General features: G+C 38.4%; 1 protein-coding gene across 1 annotated transcript in view; it reads left to right on the forward strand.

Moving 5' to 3' along the window:
• The first annotated feature begins 2,417 nt into the window (after positions 1–2,417).
• Positions 2,418–13,066, forward strand: part of RAMP3 (receptor activity modifying protein 3) — a 41,121-nt gene continuing 30,472 nt past the window's right edge. Inside the window, exons 1-2 of the mRNA XM_009274020.1 lie at positions 2,418–2,442; positions 5,186–5,318. Of these exons, the coding sequence (XP_009272295.1) occupies positions 2,424–2,442; positions 5,186–5,318 (152 nt within the window). The 5' untranslated portion in view covers positions 2,418–2,423. The remainder of the gene's footprint in view (positions 2,443–5,185; positions 5,319–13,066) is intronic.

Genomic DNA, 13,066 nt, shown 5'->3' on the forward strand with positions numbered 1-13,066 from the left:
TTCTATTACTTTATCCTATTTTGCTTATCTTTTCTTTTTCTTTCCAAAGACTCTTCAAACCTATTTTTCCCCATCTTTCATTCGATGGTGCTTTCCTTCACCTCTTGCTCTGGCTCCAAGCTGGTTGGTCCCTTCACATCTGATGCCACTAATGCTGGGGCGGCCATACGTGCTGCTATGTGTATGGAGAAAATAAAAGTTAAAGGCCATTGCTATGGTTCATTATTAGCGTGATTTAACCTACAGGCAACTGGTACAGTTAAACTAAACCTCCTTTTCTCTCCCTTAAATGTTGGTTCAGGTAGGAGTGTATGGCAACTGTTTGTTTTGGGATCATGGCAACATCTGCCAACACTGTGACCCACTTTGCTTCTTCTGTGTATCTTCTAATGAGATGTGATGGCATCAACCTTTCAAGAAATAAGCTGAACTTGCCCCTTCTTAAAAGAGCTGCTGGAAAGGTCATACTTTTTGTGTAAACTATCACGGCCAACAAGCTGCAGTCTCCTGATTAAATCTTTGTTATGAGTTGAATATCTGGGAGCTAAGAAAACAAAGAGGGGTGGGCATGGTAGCACGTGGTGATCTGGATTGTTGCTTTACCCTTCTCTGAAGGTATCTGGACTCTTTTGGTTGAGGCTAGGTGCAAAACATCCTGTGTTACTTTGTTGTGAACAGATCAGAAAATGCAAAAAGCATGTTTTCCTGTGAGCAGGAGGATTTTGTGGCACAAACCTATGAGTCTTTATTCGGTACTTAGTTTATCACAGCTTCCCTGCTTGACACTGGGGTAGTCACTCAACCTCTCATCTGTAAAACATGGATGTGTTGTTTTCTCTTACCGTCTCTCTCTCATAAATCCTGTTTTATTTGCCTCACCGTGGTCTCGTGAGGATTACTGCAGCAATAACTATGAAGGATCTAGAGATCAGTGATAGGAATTGATAGAATAAGAATTGGAGGTGCAGTCTGTGGTCCTCAAGGGGAGCATCTAGGGCACCTATGTGCGTCTAGACTGTTTCCTAAGAATGGGTGGGTTTGGCTTCCTCATAAAGTGTGTGCTTTTAATTTGATCTTCAGTTTTCTGTGGTTGATAAGGCACATTTTCAAGTGAGGATTAAAGAAAAACCTACCCAGGGACTCAAGTATATTTACTAGTATAACAGCTAATAGCCTGGAAGGAAAAGTGCTCTATTTGTGAAAGAGATACAGCCATCAGGGTGTATAATGGAGTTTCAGCTCTGTGAGTTTGGGTGCAACAGCATTTTCTGATACATGGATTCCTGCTCTTCACAGTTTCAGTACATTCTGACTCATTAGTAACTAAGACAGAGATTAATGCTTGTCTGGAAGAAAAATATGTTCCTTAGAAGGATCTAAATTCTTCTCAGCTTTATATATGCAACAATTTGCATTTAACTCAGTCGAGAGCTTGGCATATCTCAGTGAATGCACAGTCTAGATCGATATGATTGGGACTGATATTCTGCTACATATATCTTGATACATTTTACTGGAGTGATGCGTAGGGTATAAACAAGGAGCAGAGGCACCCATCTGTGTGAAATTACTCATTACATTTCTGATGCAAGGTTAACACTATAAAGATTTGTCAGCATTTTTTTTTTCAGTGGGACATCAAAAATAATTGAAGCCACATCCCTCTTAGCTGTATTTGCAAAATCCTAAGTGTGGCTGGAGCTGTGCAGACACAGTGGGCTTCTGTTAATTTAATCTATCTGGACGTACTGCAAATCGCTGATCAGAAGACTCCTTCTGTTGGCATAGTCTGTGTTTCCATTTGGAAGCTCTTCTGACATACCTGTGTTAGCGTAACATCCGCATGAGAAGCTTACAGGTTTTGAATGTAATGTTTTTTCAAAATGTATGACTTCACTGTGCAAAAGATGGAGACCATGAAACACAGCATTACATTTCTAAATGAATAGAGTACACACTTATTTATGATTCTGTGCTTGCTTAATTTTAAGAGCAAAAGGATTTATTTTTTGTTCTCTATGCTTTAGAATGTGCAGTTCACCTACATTTTGAGCGAATGTGTTATCTTCTCCAACTTTTTCACCCTCAAGAAGCTTAAAGTATTTCCCTGTCCCTAATCCTTAACGTTGGAAGCTACAGGAAAGAGTGGTGTGGACAGACCCATAACAAGTCTGCACGACTCAGCCATTTAAAGGATAGATAAAAAGGAATTTAAAACCATAATGTTCTCTAAATGTTCATTTTTCCATTCAGACACACCCTTTAATAAAACTGAAACTAATGTTTGAATGAACATTTTGAGTATTCTGTTGAAACCTAAATTATGCTCAAGTTTGCTTGTATCTGCACTAATTCTTTTATATAATAGTATGGAGGTATCTAACTCATCTCTCTCTTTTTTCCCCCCCCTAGTTAATGGTCTAATGACGCTTGGATTTGCAGGTGAGCTTTACTTCTAAAATTCAAACTTCTGTTTCTGTTTTGTTAATGGCAGCCATTTGAGAAGCACTTCCATCCTCTCTCATTTCAATTAGTCAACTGTCATGCATTTTTTACATGCATGACATGTAAAAAAAGACCATGACATGGTCTTGTCCATCGGCTGTATGAACAGAGAGTGTTGTAGTGTTTTGTAAAGGTCAGTTTCAATAGCGATGGTAAAATTGTAGAATTATTCATAATTTTGAACCCCTTTGGCCAGGGATTTAGACAGAAACTCTTATGTTGTCAGATTGTTCCTGTCAAATGACTGTATCAGAGCTTTTTCTATAACCCTGCAAAATATTGAAGCTCTAAAGAGAGCCAACCAAAAACACCAAGGCCATGGAAAATCCACTTAAACACCCTGCTGGGAAGGGGCTGGAGTAAATTGTCAGGCAACATGACGTAATGGAGGAGAAACTTGTATTCTGTTGGATCTACAGGGTTATAAATCAAGTGATAACTGGCTGTTTAGAATACCCTGCCAGGGAAGGCAACTTTGCTTAACTTTTGTCAAAGCATCAATGCAGGATTTAAGTTGCCAGCTATGCAATTTTCATATCTGGTTTTGAATTCTGCCCAGCTTTAGTGTTCATCTGCAGATCTAGCTGTGGAAAGTATAACTTATAACTGCTGCAGCTGCCAGATGAATTGGTGGGAACACTTAAATAGGCAGGGTCCATGCTATCATGTTAACTTCCCAAGGACAAAACTACGCTGCCCCTTTTTCGTAACTTTCACCATTTCTATCACTGGTGATTAATTGTAGTTCTGATTTTTTTTCTGACATGGATGAAGGCTTAGTATCAGCTCTAAGAGCTCTGACAATCAGACGTGACGAAGGAGGTCAGGTCAGGTCCCAGTGAGTCAGCCGTATGCCTGGAGGGGTTTGTGGTCTGTATGAAATAGTAGGCTTAGGGTCTCAGGTGCAGCATAGGCTGTCCAGTTATGGGCCTGCTGTTCTTGGAAAATATGTGAAAGCAAAGTATTTCTTTGGTCAGATGTGATGGCTGTCTCTTGTTTGGCACATGGCATCACTGAGTCAGTGACTTCCCCAGCTAAGGAGTTGGCTGCGATAGCTGGAGTTAAATTGCAAGGCGCTCCTGCCTGGGCCCCAAAGGAGCTATCTCCTTCGTGGGTGAGACGCTTACTGTGCACTCGAGCCTGTTTCACAGTCACATGCCCCATTTTGAATGGAGATGTTCAAGTTTCTGATTGATGCCTGGGTCATGATGTGAAGACTGAAGCCAGTCATCTTGCCTTAGGTTTTTTTGGACTAAATAGTAAGGAACAGTGCCCTGTTGAGAGTGAGGGCTGTGCCTGACTTCTTATCAAGCAAAGGCTTGCACGCCTTTGACCTCACTTCACCTGGCAGCGTGTTTGGCTGTCACCACACAAATTAGAACCACTGTCTCTTTTCAGCAATGATGGGATCCTGCTCTCAAAGTAACTAATAGAAGGAAAAGAAATACCTCCTCTCCCTGGTGTAAATAGGGTCTCAGTGAAAATGTAGGTTCAGAAGAAAAAGGTGCAAGACCTGATTCTACTTTGACTTCCTTTTTCTATGATTAAAAAAGGACGAAGTGGTCTGTTCTTCTTGGCTTTATTAAAAAAGTTGTTCCTCCAGAGTTCTCGGGAGGGTTGCCTGATGCACGGGTTTGTTAGGGTTGCAGTTTTGTTCAGGTAAATCCTTTTCTCAGATTTGTGCTGCTGTAAAGAGAAGAAATCACACTGTTTTCTTTCTGACTAATTTAATTTAGGCATTTGTATTAAACATGTTGACATACATATACTTGCAGGTAATTTTTAATGTTCTACAAAATGTATGCATTTTGTATATAGAAGGACAGTCAAAATAGTGGCAATTATAAAGGTAAAGCAAGACATATCTAACTAACTACTTAATCAAAACAAAATGTTTCAGCCTTATCAAAATCAAATGCTTTAGTTAATTTGAATAGATTTTTTTCAGAATTTTAATTTTATAAGAAATATCAAAATACTATCTTTGTATTCCAATGCAGGCATGGGCTGGATGAGAAAAACCTTTGTCTTTGACTCTAAATATTGTGGAGTTGCCACTACAGGTTGCAAAAGATACAGGCTTGCTCAAGTCAAGGTTAACTCTTTCTCTGCAAGTAGCTGTATGCTGTAACATCAACATCTGATAACGGTAGATAATTCCTTTAGTGGATATACTAAAAAAGCTTAATTGTGACTGTGGGAATTCAAACCCTTTAGTTGATGAGATATACAAATGTTTCTGATGTTGAAGTACATTTACAGTCATATAGTTAGTTGAACGGGATGCATCTGTGTAAGCTTGAGAAGTGCTTTCTACGCTGAAGTATTTGATCAGTAACTCCAGTTAGCTTTTAACTAAAAATGCAAATGGACAGCAGTAAGTTAGTACAAGTAGAAGCTAAGTAAGATTAGAAAAGTGACTGGGTAAGTTCCACTATGCTAGGTCTAAAAGATGATACTATATATGGTAACCTATAGTATTTTGTACTAAGTTATGTTTTTAATAAATTTACGTAAAGGTATATTTTATCTATTTTCTAAAATTGTTCAGAAAGTTGAACGTTAGATTTACAACGACGTAAGCAGCAAGCAGAATTATGTGAAGGAGTTTGTGAGTGATGTGTTTGTGCTTCTTCTGTTTCAATGTTTGAGATCTAAGGTGCTTTCTGATTTTACCTAGGTGCACGTCAACAGACTAATCTCTGCAATGAATCTCTCATGTTAGAAAAGTTGCCTGCCTGTGGAAAATCCTTTGAAGAGATGATGAAGAAAGTGGACTCTAAAAAATGGTGCAACCTGACAGAATTTATCATGTAAGAGTTAGTTTTGGTTTTAATAGTTCTCACCTTATAATGGTGTTTGTCCTTTAAAGAAAGGATCACCTCAAATACCAAGAACACTGTAATGCCTACATCCCTAATATATCCCTAATGCATGTAAAATGTTTGTGTTCCAGATAAATTGAAATCCTCATGTATTTGGTTGCCAGTTGCCGAGGGCTAAGCTGTAGCTCTTAAGTCCCTGCAGTATGGCCACATGTGCACAGAGACCCAGCTCTTAACTCAGAGTACACAAAATAGACCATTTTGATAAAAAGTAACCAGTGGGCTAATCAATAGTAGCTGCTATTGGTTTTATCTCAGACAGTTGTGTTTATATTTAATCTATATTTCTATGCATTTTAGGCAAATGTTACTTAAATCAATTTTTTTTTCTGTGAAACCACTAAAGCAATGTGTTTTTAGAATCACACGATTCTGTTTTCTCTGTTGGTAGCAATGCAGTTCCCTCCTCTGATTTCTTTTTTTCAGTAAGACAACAGGAACATTTCCTCAGACACAGTTTCAGGAATCCACCTCTTGTGTGAAATCTTCTTGTCCAAATGTAAAATGATTCGTCCTATCGAAACTGCTGCGGCTTGTTTCTTTGCCTGCCAGATAGCATGGAGAGAGTGAGCACCACTCGTTTGGATGACTAAAATACTGCAAGACTGACAGTAGTGAGGGTAGCATTTTTATTTTCTTATCTCTATTCTGTAGTTGCTGGAGGTATTTAAACATCTCTCTGTAAAGCTGCACACTTCAAACTGCTCTGAAGGAAACTCACAGGGCTTGTGTAATTGGTGGCATTTTTGGCTTTGTGGAACATCTGCTTCTTCAGAGCATGTCTGCTCATGCATAATGCTTGGTTTTCGGAAGCGCTGAGTACCCTCCACACCAACTAAAATCAGAGGAAACTGCAGGTGTTCAGCACTTCAGAAAACGAGACTCAAGTGAATTAACTCTGGTGTGGTGCGAGCCAGCCTGAAGCAGAACATCTTCCTGGATTTGAAACTCTGCTGGTGCTGTTTTGGGGGCTGGCAGGGTAGCCACAAGCTAGCTGTCACCACATCTGTTACAGTGTCATTTAGCTCCAGATACGTTCTTGTCTCATGTGATCTTTGGTCTTATCTCCTATTTAGTATCATTTCATGTGATGCAAGATTTTGCAGTCACCTTATGCAAGATTTTAACTAGCTGATCACCAACAGACACGATAGATAACGAAATGTTGGACTGCTGTGCTATGTTGCAGCAGTTCCCCATGTTTCTCTTAACGCTGATGCCCATGTTGAGATGTCCCACCTGTTGATAATATTTCATAATCTGACAACATATTAACAATTTAGGTGCTATTCCTTCTTAGCACTTTTATTTGCACACCCTAGATGACTTTACAACCTTACAACCTTTTAAAAGGTAGATTCTTAAAACTCATGGCACTGGAATGAAAGATGCATTCATGCAGCTCTCTTGAACTGTGGGGAAGAGCAAGAGGAGGTAAGCCATTCTTGTCCAGAAATTGCATTCAAATCTGACAAAGAAATGTGCGTATACAAAGGAAAAGAAAATCCTTGCAGTGCAGGTACTGCTAAATTTATTTAACAAATACCTACGTTATGGGGCAACAATTTTAATTTTGCAACTCATCTAGGTACAAGTTGTTTTACTTATTTGGAAGGAAGCACTGTAATTTTGCTCCATTTGATCTTCGTTACAGTTGTATTATAATCACAAAACTGAGTTCTTTGTTAATATCTTGTTCATATTGGTAAGTGTTCTCAACTGGTGGGACTACTTGCAGCAGAGAAAGGTACCTACAGGAGTCAAAATATTAGACTCTGCCTTTGTTAATGCAGGTGAAGAAGCAGGCAGCTTTTCGCAAGCCTTGTGCTAAAATTTCTTCAAGAGTTTAAATGTTTTGGTGCAAGGTTTTTCCAAGGTTTGGAGGTGACTGAAGCCTCTGAGTTCTCCTGACTTTCAATTAGAGTTAAGAATCCACCTTGTTTTTATCCTTTCCGATTGCACTTCCCCTTTGGTGTCACTTTCATTCCCTGCACAAGGAAATTCCTGCCTATCTATGGAGATTGTTTTGTCTGAAGAAATTGGTCAGTCTGAGGCTTTCGTCATTTTTCCCCATATGCAGTACCAGAAGAAGAATTCCAGCCTCTTCCAAAGAAAAATCTTTTACATTTTTACATAATATACAGTTTTATAAAACTTCTTTCTATCACTTATATTTCAAGTTCTAGCTTAGGAGAGAGTAGAGGGAGGAATTTGTTTTGGAATTTATTTCCTGAATCAAGTATTAATCAAGCATTATCCATCTGATTACAAAGTTACCTTAAGGGTTCATTGCACTGAAGAAACAGCACATTTACATCTACCTTTAAGAATTTTACTCTTTGGAGAACAGACATTGTGATTTGATGTCATGGTTTATATAAGGAGCATATAGGCTAATTTCTTCCAGCTCATTGGAGAAACCCTGACGGATGGGACTGAAACACTGCTTCATTTGGAGTATTCTGACAAATTAATGAAAAAATGGTATTTCTAGCCATAGTCATTATCCATCATTACAAAGTTACCTTAAGGGTTCATTGCACTGAAGAAACAGCACATTTACATCTACCTTTAAGAATTTTACTCTTTGGAGAACAGACATTGTGATTTGATGTCATGGTTTATATAAGGAGCATATAGGCTAATTTCTTCCAGCTCATTGGAGAAACCCTGACGGATGGGACTGAAACACTGCTTCATTTGGAGTATTCTGACAAATTAATGAAAAAATGGTATTTCTAGCCATAGTCACTTAAAATTCAGATATTTAAACCTGGTACTATTAGTTTACCCTGATTTTACATCTAGCCTCCAAGCAGTAAAAAATAGTCAACCTGGATCAGATAGTGGGTTAAAACTGTGAGTTTTGTATGAAGGAAACTGTTTCTTCATACAGTAATATCTGCACGGCGCTTTTCACTTACAGAGATCTTGCAAAATTTGGCTTTGTATCTTATATCAAAATGTAATTATTTATGGAAATCTGCTTCTTTTCTAAACTCTTTGTTTTATGGAGGAGTTTTAGCTCTTCACGGTAAATGGCTGTCCTTGGTTGTGGGATTGTAAATAGCAATTATCTGCATTGCTTCACTGTTTGGCCAAACAGTCCTGAGAGAGATTTCAGTGTCTTCAATTTGCTGTAACTTAATTATACTGTAAGATTTTCTGACAGCTCCGTTACTTATTTCTTAACTTTGTTCTTAACAAGCTCGTGTTCTTTCAAAAGCAGCCTTTTGACTGATTTTAAACAGATGAGGCTCTCGTGTGGCAGCTGGTACTGGAAACCAATATAAAAGTTTTAACCTCCACAGCCGATCTTGATCTTGCTGGAAATGTGTAACAATCACATATAAACTGTAAAATTTCAGGTAAAGTTTTACAGAAGCACTATCAGGAGAAAGATTCCCTATTAGTTTTTGCATTTTTCTGTGAGGATTCATACAGAAATTAGGATACAAATACTCTGGGTCAGATTGTCCAAATGTATTTGAAAGCTTAAATATGATGAGGGATCCAACTGGGATTTTAAAATATTTTAAGTCATTTAGACACCGTGGGTTTCAATGGTTCATGCTTGGACACCGGAATATGAAAGTCAACCAGAAATACCTTACAAGAAAGGTAAAACCTTCAAAAAACAGCTGGAGACATGTCAATGGACATAAAAGGAGGGGATCTTATCAGTATCTTGCTGATGCTTTTAGGCTATTCAGAGGGAGCCCTGAAGATGAAAATGCGACTGGGTGGTTTAAATGACAGGAAATTATGGTACATGGCAGGTGAACAAGCAGAGACTGAAATGTGGGTGAAAGCTATGTGGGGAGTTAACAAAAGCAAATAGACTTTTAATTTGCCAGAAGACTGGAAATTGCAGAAAGTTTTTCTTAATGTGTAGTATTTCTGTTTTTTTTACATATATATACACACACACTAACATATATAAAATATATTTCTGTATTTTTTATATATAATATATATGATAAAATATATATGATATATATAATAACATGTATTATATTTCTGTATTATATTCTTAATATTTAGCAACAGCAGTTAAATATGTGAAATCTACTACTGTCCACAAACATAAGCTCCTTATTAATGGTCAGATTTTTCTTCACCGTGCTGTATGTGATAAATCCTGGTCTGGTTACAATGGGACTGTAGTCGAGAGGCCAGGTATGACTAATTCCTTAAGCAAGAGGCCAGATGAAGATGGGAGTACCCAGAGCTGTCTTACATGAACCTGAAAAAATGTTGCTTATTCTAGTTGTGTAGATTACTTTCTATTCTTAGCTAATGAAAGGGTTTTCTAAATACTTCTAACTAGATCCTGGAAACAACTTGGCTAGAACAGTCAGTCTCTAAACAAATCTCCGTGTCTCTCCGAGCCCTAACCCCTGTGGAGTTATGGGACCGCAATGTGCTCATGCTGGTTCTCAGTGGCTCGTTAAGCTTTTGGCCTGCTCCCAAGCACCAGTATCTCCCCTCTCTTCTGCATCCCCCTTTTCCAAATGTTTCTGAGTGTACTTACTAGCATTTCAGTAATTTTGAGGCCAGAGAGACGGCTATGGCCATCTGCTCTGCGCTGTTGAATAATATAGGCCACACAATCTGCCCAGCAGCCGCTATTTTAAACCCTGTAAGAGTGAGTGAGTATCTTATGGGAAGGCATCAACTCTTCCTTTAAAAGATATCAAATGGGTATTAATCCATTACATCTATAGACAGATTGTTCCAAAGGGTTTACTGTTCACAGTCAGAGGAAAATGTCTTATTTCTCATCAGTTTGCCTGCCAGTTCCCAGTGATTATACCTTCTTACATATTTCCCTGATACAGTAAAATTCCTTCTGTTGTCAGAAATCCTTTTTTCCCAATTAAATACAAGCAAGTCACTTTTAAGTCACCTCTCAATCACTTTTTTTTTTTGTAAATTAAGATCAAACTTTTAAAGCCTGTCATGATAATGCATGTATTTCAGACTTCTTAAACCCTTTGCAAGTTTTGGCAGTTTTTCTTTTGGAGAGCGGATTCCAGTCTAGAATTGAACATTTCACCCAGCAGTAGTTTGCATAGTATTATGTATAGACTCCCTATTTTTTCCTCCAATCCTATTGGGTATTCAGCATTTTTCTTCTGCCAAAATATTTGTGTATTGCATTAACACTCCTAGCTACCTAGTAAGTCCAGGAGGACATGCTTTAAAACCTGTACGTGATTTTAAGTCCCTTTCAGAGTGACTTGTAAATGTGACATACATTATTTGTTTCTGGATCTATCATCTTGCATTCACCAGTGTTAAAATGCATATGATTTAGATAAGTCCACATTTGTAAGTGATCCAAAGCAGTCTGTGTAACTACACCAACATGTTCTACTCCTTCTTCACCATTTGCTATACTATTTGCATGCTTAAGCAAAAATTATTCATTTGCTTCACTTTGTTGATTTTGGGCCAAAACTTTTGCAGCTGCCCTCCATGAATGGCAACTACTTGTTTATCGTTAGTTTTCCAGTTGCATTTATTATTAATTCAAGGGCTACCATGATTTTTCATGGTTTTTTTCATCAGAATGTTTTAAACAAAGTTTGATAAAACATTCAGTCTTTAAACATGAATGAATGAAATACAGTGATTGTAAGGAAGCATGTGGTATCTGCTCACATGAAAGTCCTAAAAGATTAATTGGAAAAATAAGAAAATGTTTTGGACTCCATGTATGCATTTCTGATTGATTGGCTGCTGTGAGAACACTATAGAGGTAAGAAATACAGATCTATATGGTATGTCAATGCAAAAAGCTTTAGTACCAATGTATACCAAAAAAGAGACATATATAAAGAGCTTTGATTAATTAGAAAATTTTGCTTAGTATATGATATCAAGTCTTCTTAGATTAACTTTAATCTTTGCTGTTGGTTAATCCTGTGTTGCATTTCTTATAGACAAAGAGTTATACCACTTTTTTTTTCACAAGGGCATCCAGTAACTCCATTCAAAGACAGCAGTTAAAAAAAAACCTGTCCAAATTGAACTATACATTAGCACAATCCAGTCAGCTTTCCTGATTTTATTGTATCATTATATTTAGAAATAAAGTATTTTCAGTGGTAGCAATAGGGCTAACAGTATTGCTCTCTGACATTCACATACTCTTTGTTGACACACCACCAAGCACCTCCTCTGTTTAGAATTATGTGGATCTCTTTATCATTGATTTGGGCTTTTTTAAGTTTTTCTGCAATAAAAATTCTTAGGCTGTAAGAATGCAGAGAAATAATCAAGGAGTCACTCCTGGAAGAGCGAAGTTGACCATGATGTAGATATTTAGTCACAGGCCATCTCCTTTCTTTGATTGAAATGTTAAGAGTTGATGCTTAATTTACTTGGCTGCCAGAAGGATCCTGTTTTAGGCAGAAGATGCACATTGTGTGTCTGGGGCACTGGGCAGCAGATGCCACTAAAGAATGCAACCCTATTGCCATCACTCAGGCAAATGTATCAGGAAATCAAAACGAGGGCAGGATACTGCATGGTTCTGGACAGGGAAAGGTATAGTGCAGAGAGCATCCTTATGTCTCTGAGTAGAGCTGATCAGTCTCTCTCTGATGTCGTTAGGGACAGTGATGGCAAATGAGCCCAGAAAGTGATCTTCCTTCAAAGACATTCCTTTCACCAAAGAGAAATGGACGCCTACATGTTTTATACATGTCTTTTGCTGCACACTTACTCAGTTGTATCCTTACACATCTTGTCACTCCAACAGTCCATATAGGAATGCCAGCTCGGAGTTGTCTAAGGAGCGCATCCCCAAACTGATTTCTCACGGATCCAAAGCAAACTACAGAGTGCTTTTCTTTAGCCGAATCAATAAATGAAATAAGTTGATAATGTAATATCCAAAAGATAGTGCTGTAATTTCCAGTGTTTGAGTCCACTAAACATTTCCTGAGGGGGCAGACCAGCCCCCTCAGGAAACATTTATTTGCTCTTGGACTGAAATTGAGAAATGTAGGATTTGATTGTTATCTTTGATCTAGTCGGGTGTCATCTACTTCACTGTAAGACATTCTGTTACTTCAAGCCAATATTACTGTTGCAACAGCCATCCCACAAGTGTGTGAAGTCGCATACCTGCTACCCTGGGAGCTCCCAGTCAATCATTCTGTGTTTACCAGCCAAGGAATAGCTGTGGATCGAGAGGCTGAGGGTGAAATAGCCATTTGTGTTTTGGAAGAGAGTTCTAGCAGAGTAGCGCATGTAATGAGAAGATGTGGCTTCCCTGTTTCAGCAAAGGAATTGATTGTAACAGACTTCTTGCAGTCCCTATATTTCTTTGTACCTCATCAAGCCTGTCTTCACAGCCCAGAGAGACCCTAATTTGCTGTGAGGCAGTGGCTGTGTGGCACTGCTCTATGGCACCTGGAAGATGTTACATTTCTGATTTTTCCAAAGTTTTAAATTTGAGTCCTTAGCAGAATAGGAAGGGGCAAAATTTGTCTTTAACTATATGTCTGTGTCGTGGTTTAACCTCAGTCGGCAACCGAGTACCACACAGCCGCTCGCTTACTCCCCCCCCGCCCCCAGTGGGATGGGGGAGAGAATTGGAAGAGTAGAAGTTAGAAAAACTCGTGGGTTGAGATAAAAACAGTTTAATAATTGAAATAAAGTAA

Source organism: Aptenodytes forsteri, unplaced genomic scaffold (assembly GCF_000699145.1).
Source record: "Aptenodytes forsteri isolate BGI_AS27 unplaced genomic scaffold, ASM69914v1 Scaffold48, whole genome shotgun sequence".
Taxonomy (NCBI): Eukaryota; Metazoa; Chordata; class Aves; order Sphenisciformes; family Spheniscidae; genus Aptenodytes; species Aptenodytes forsteri.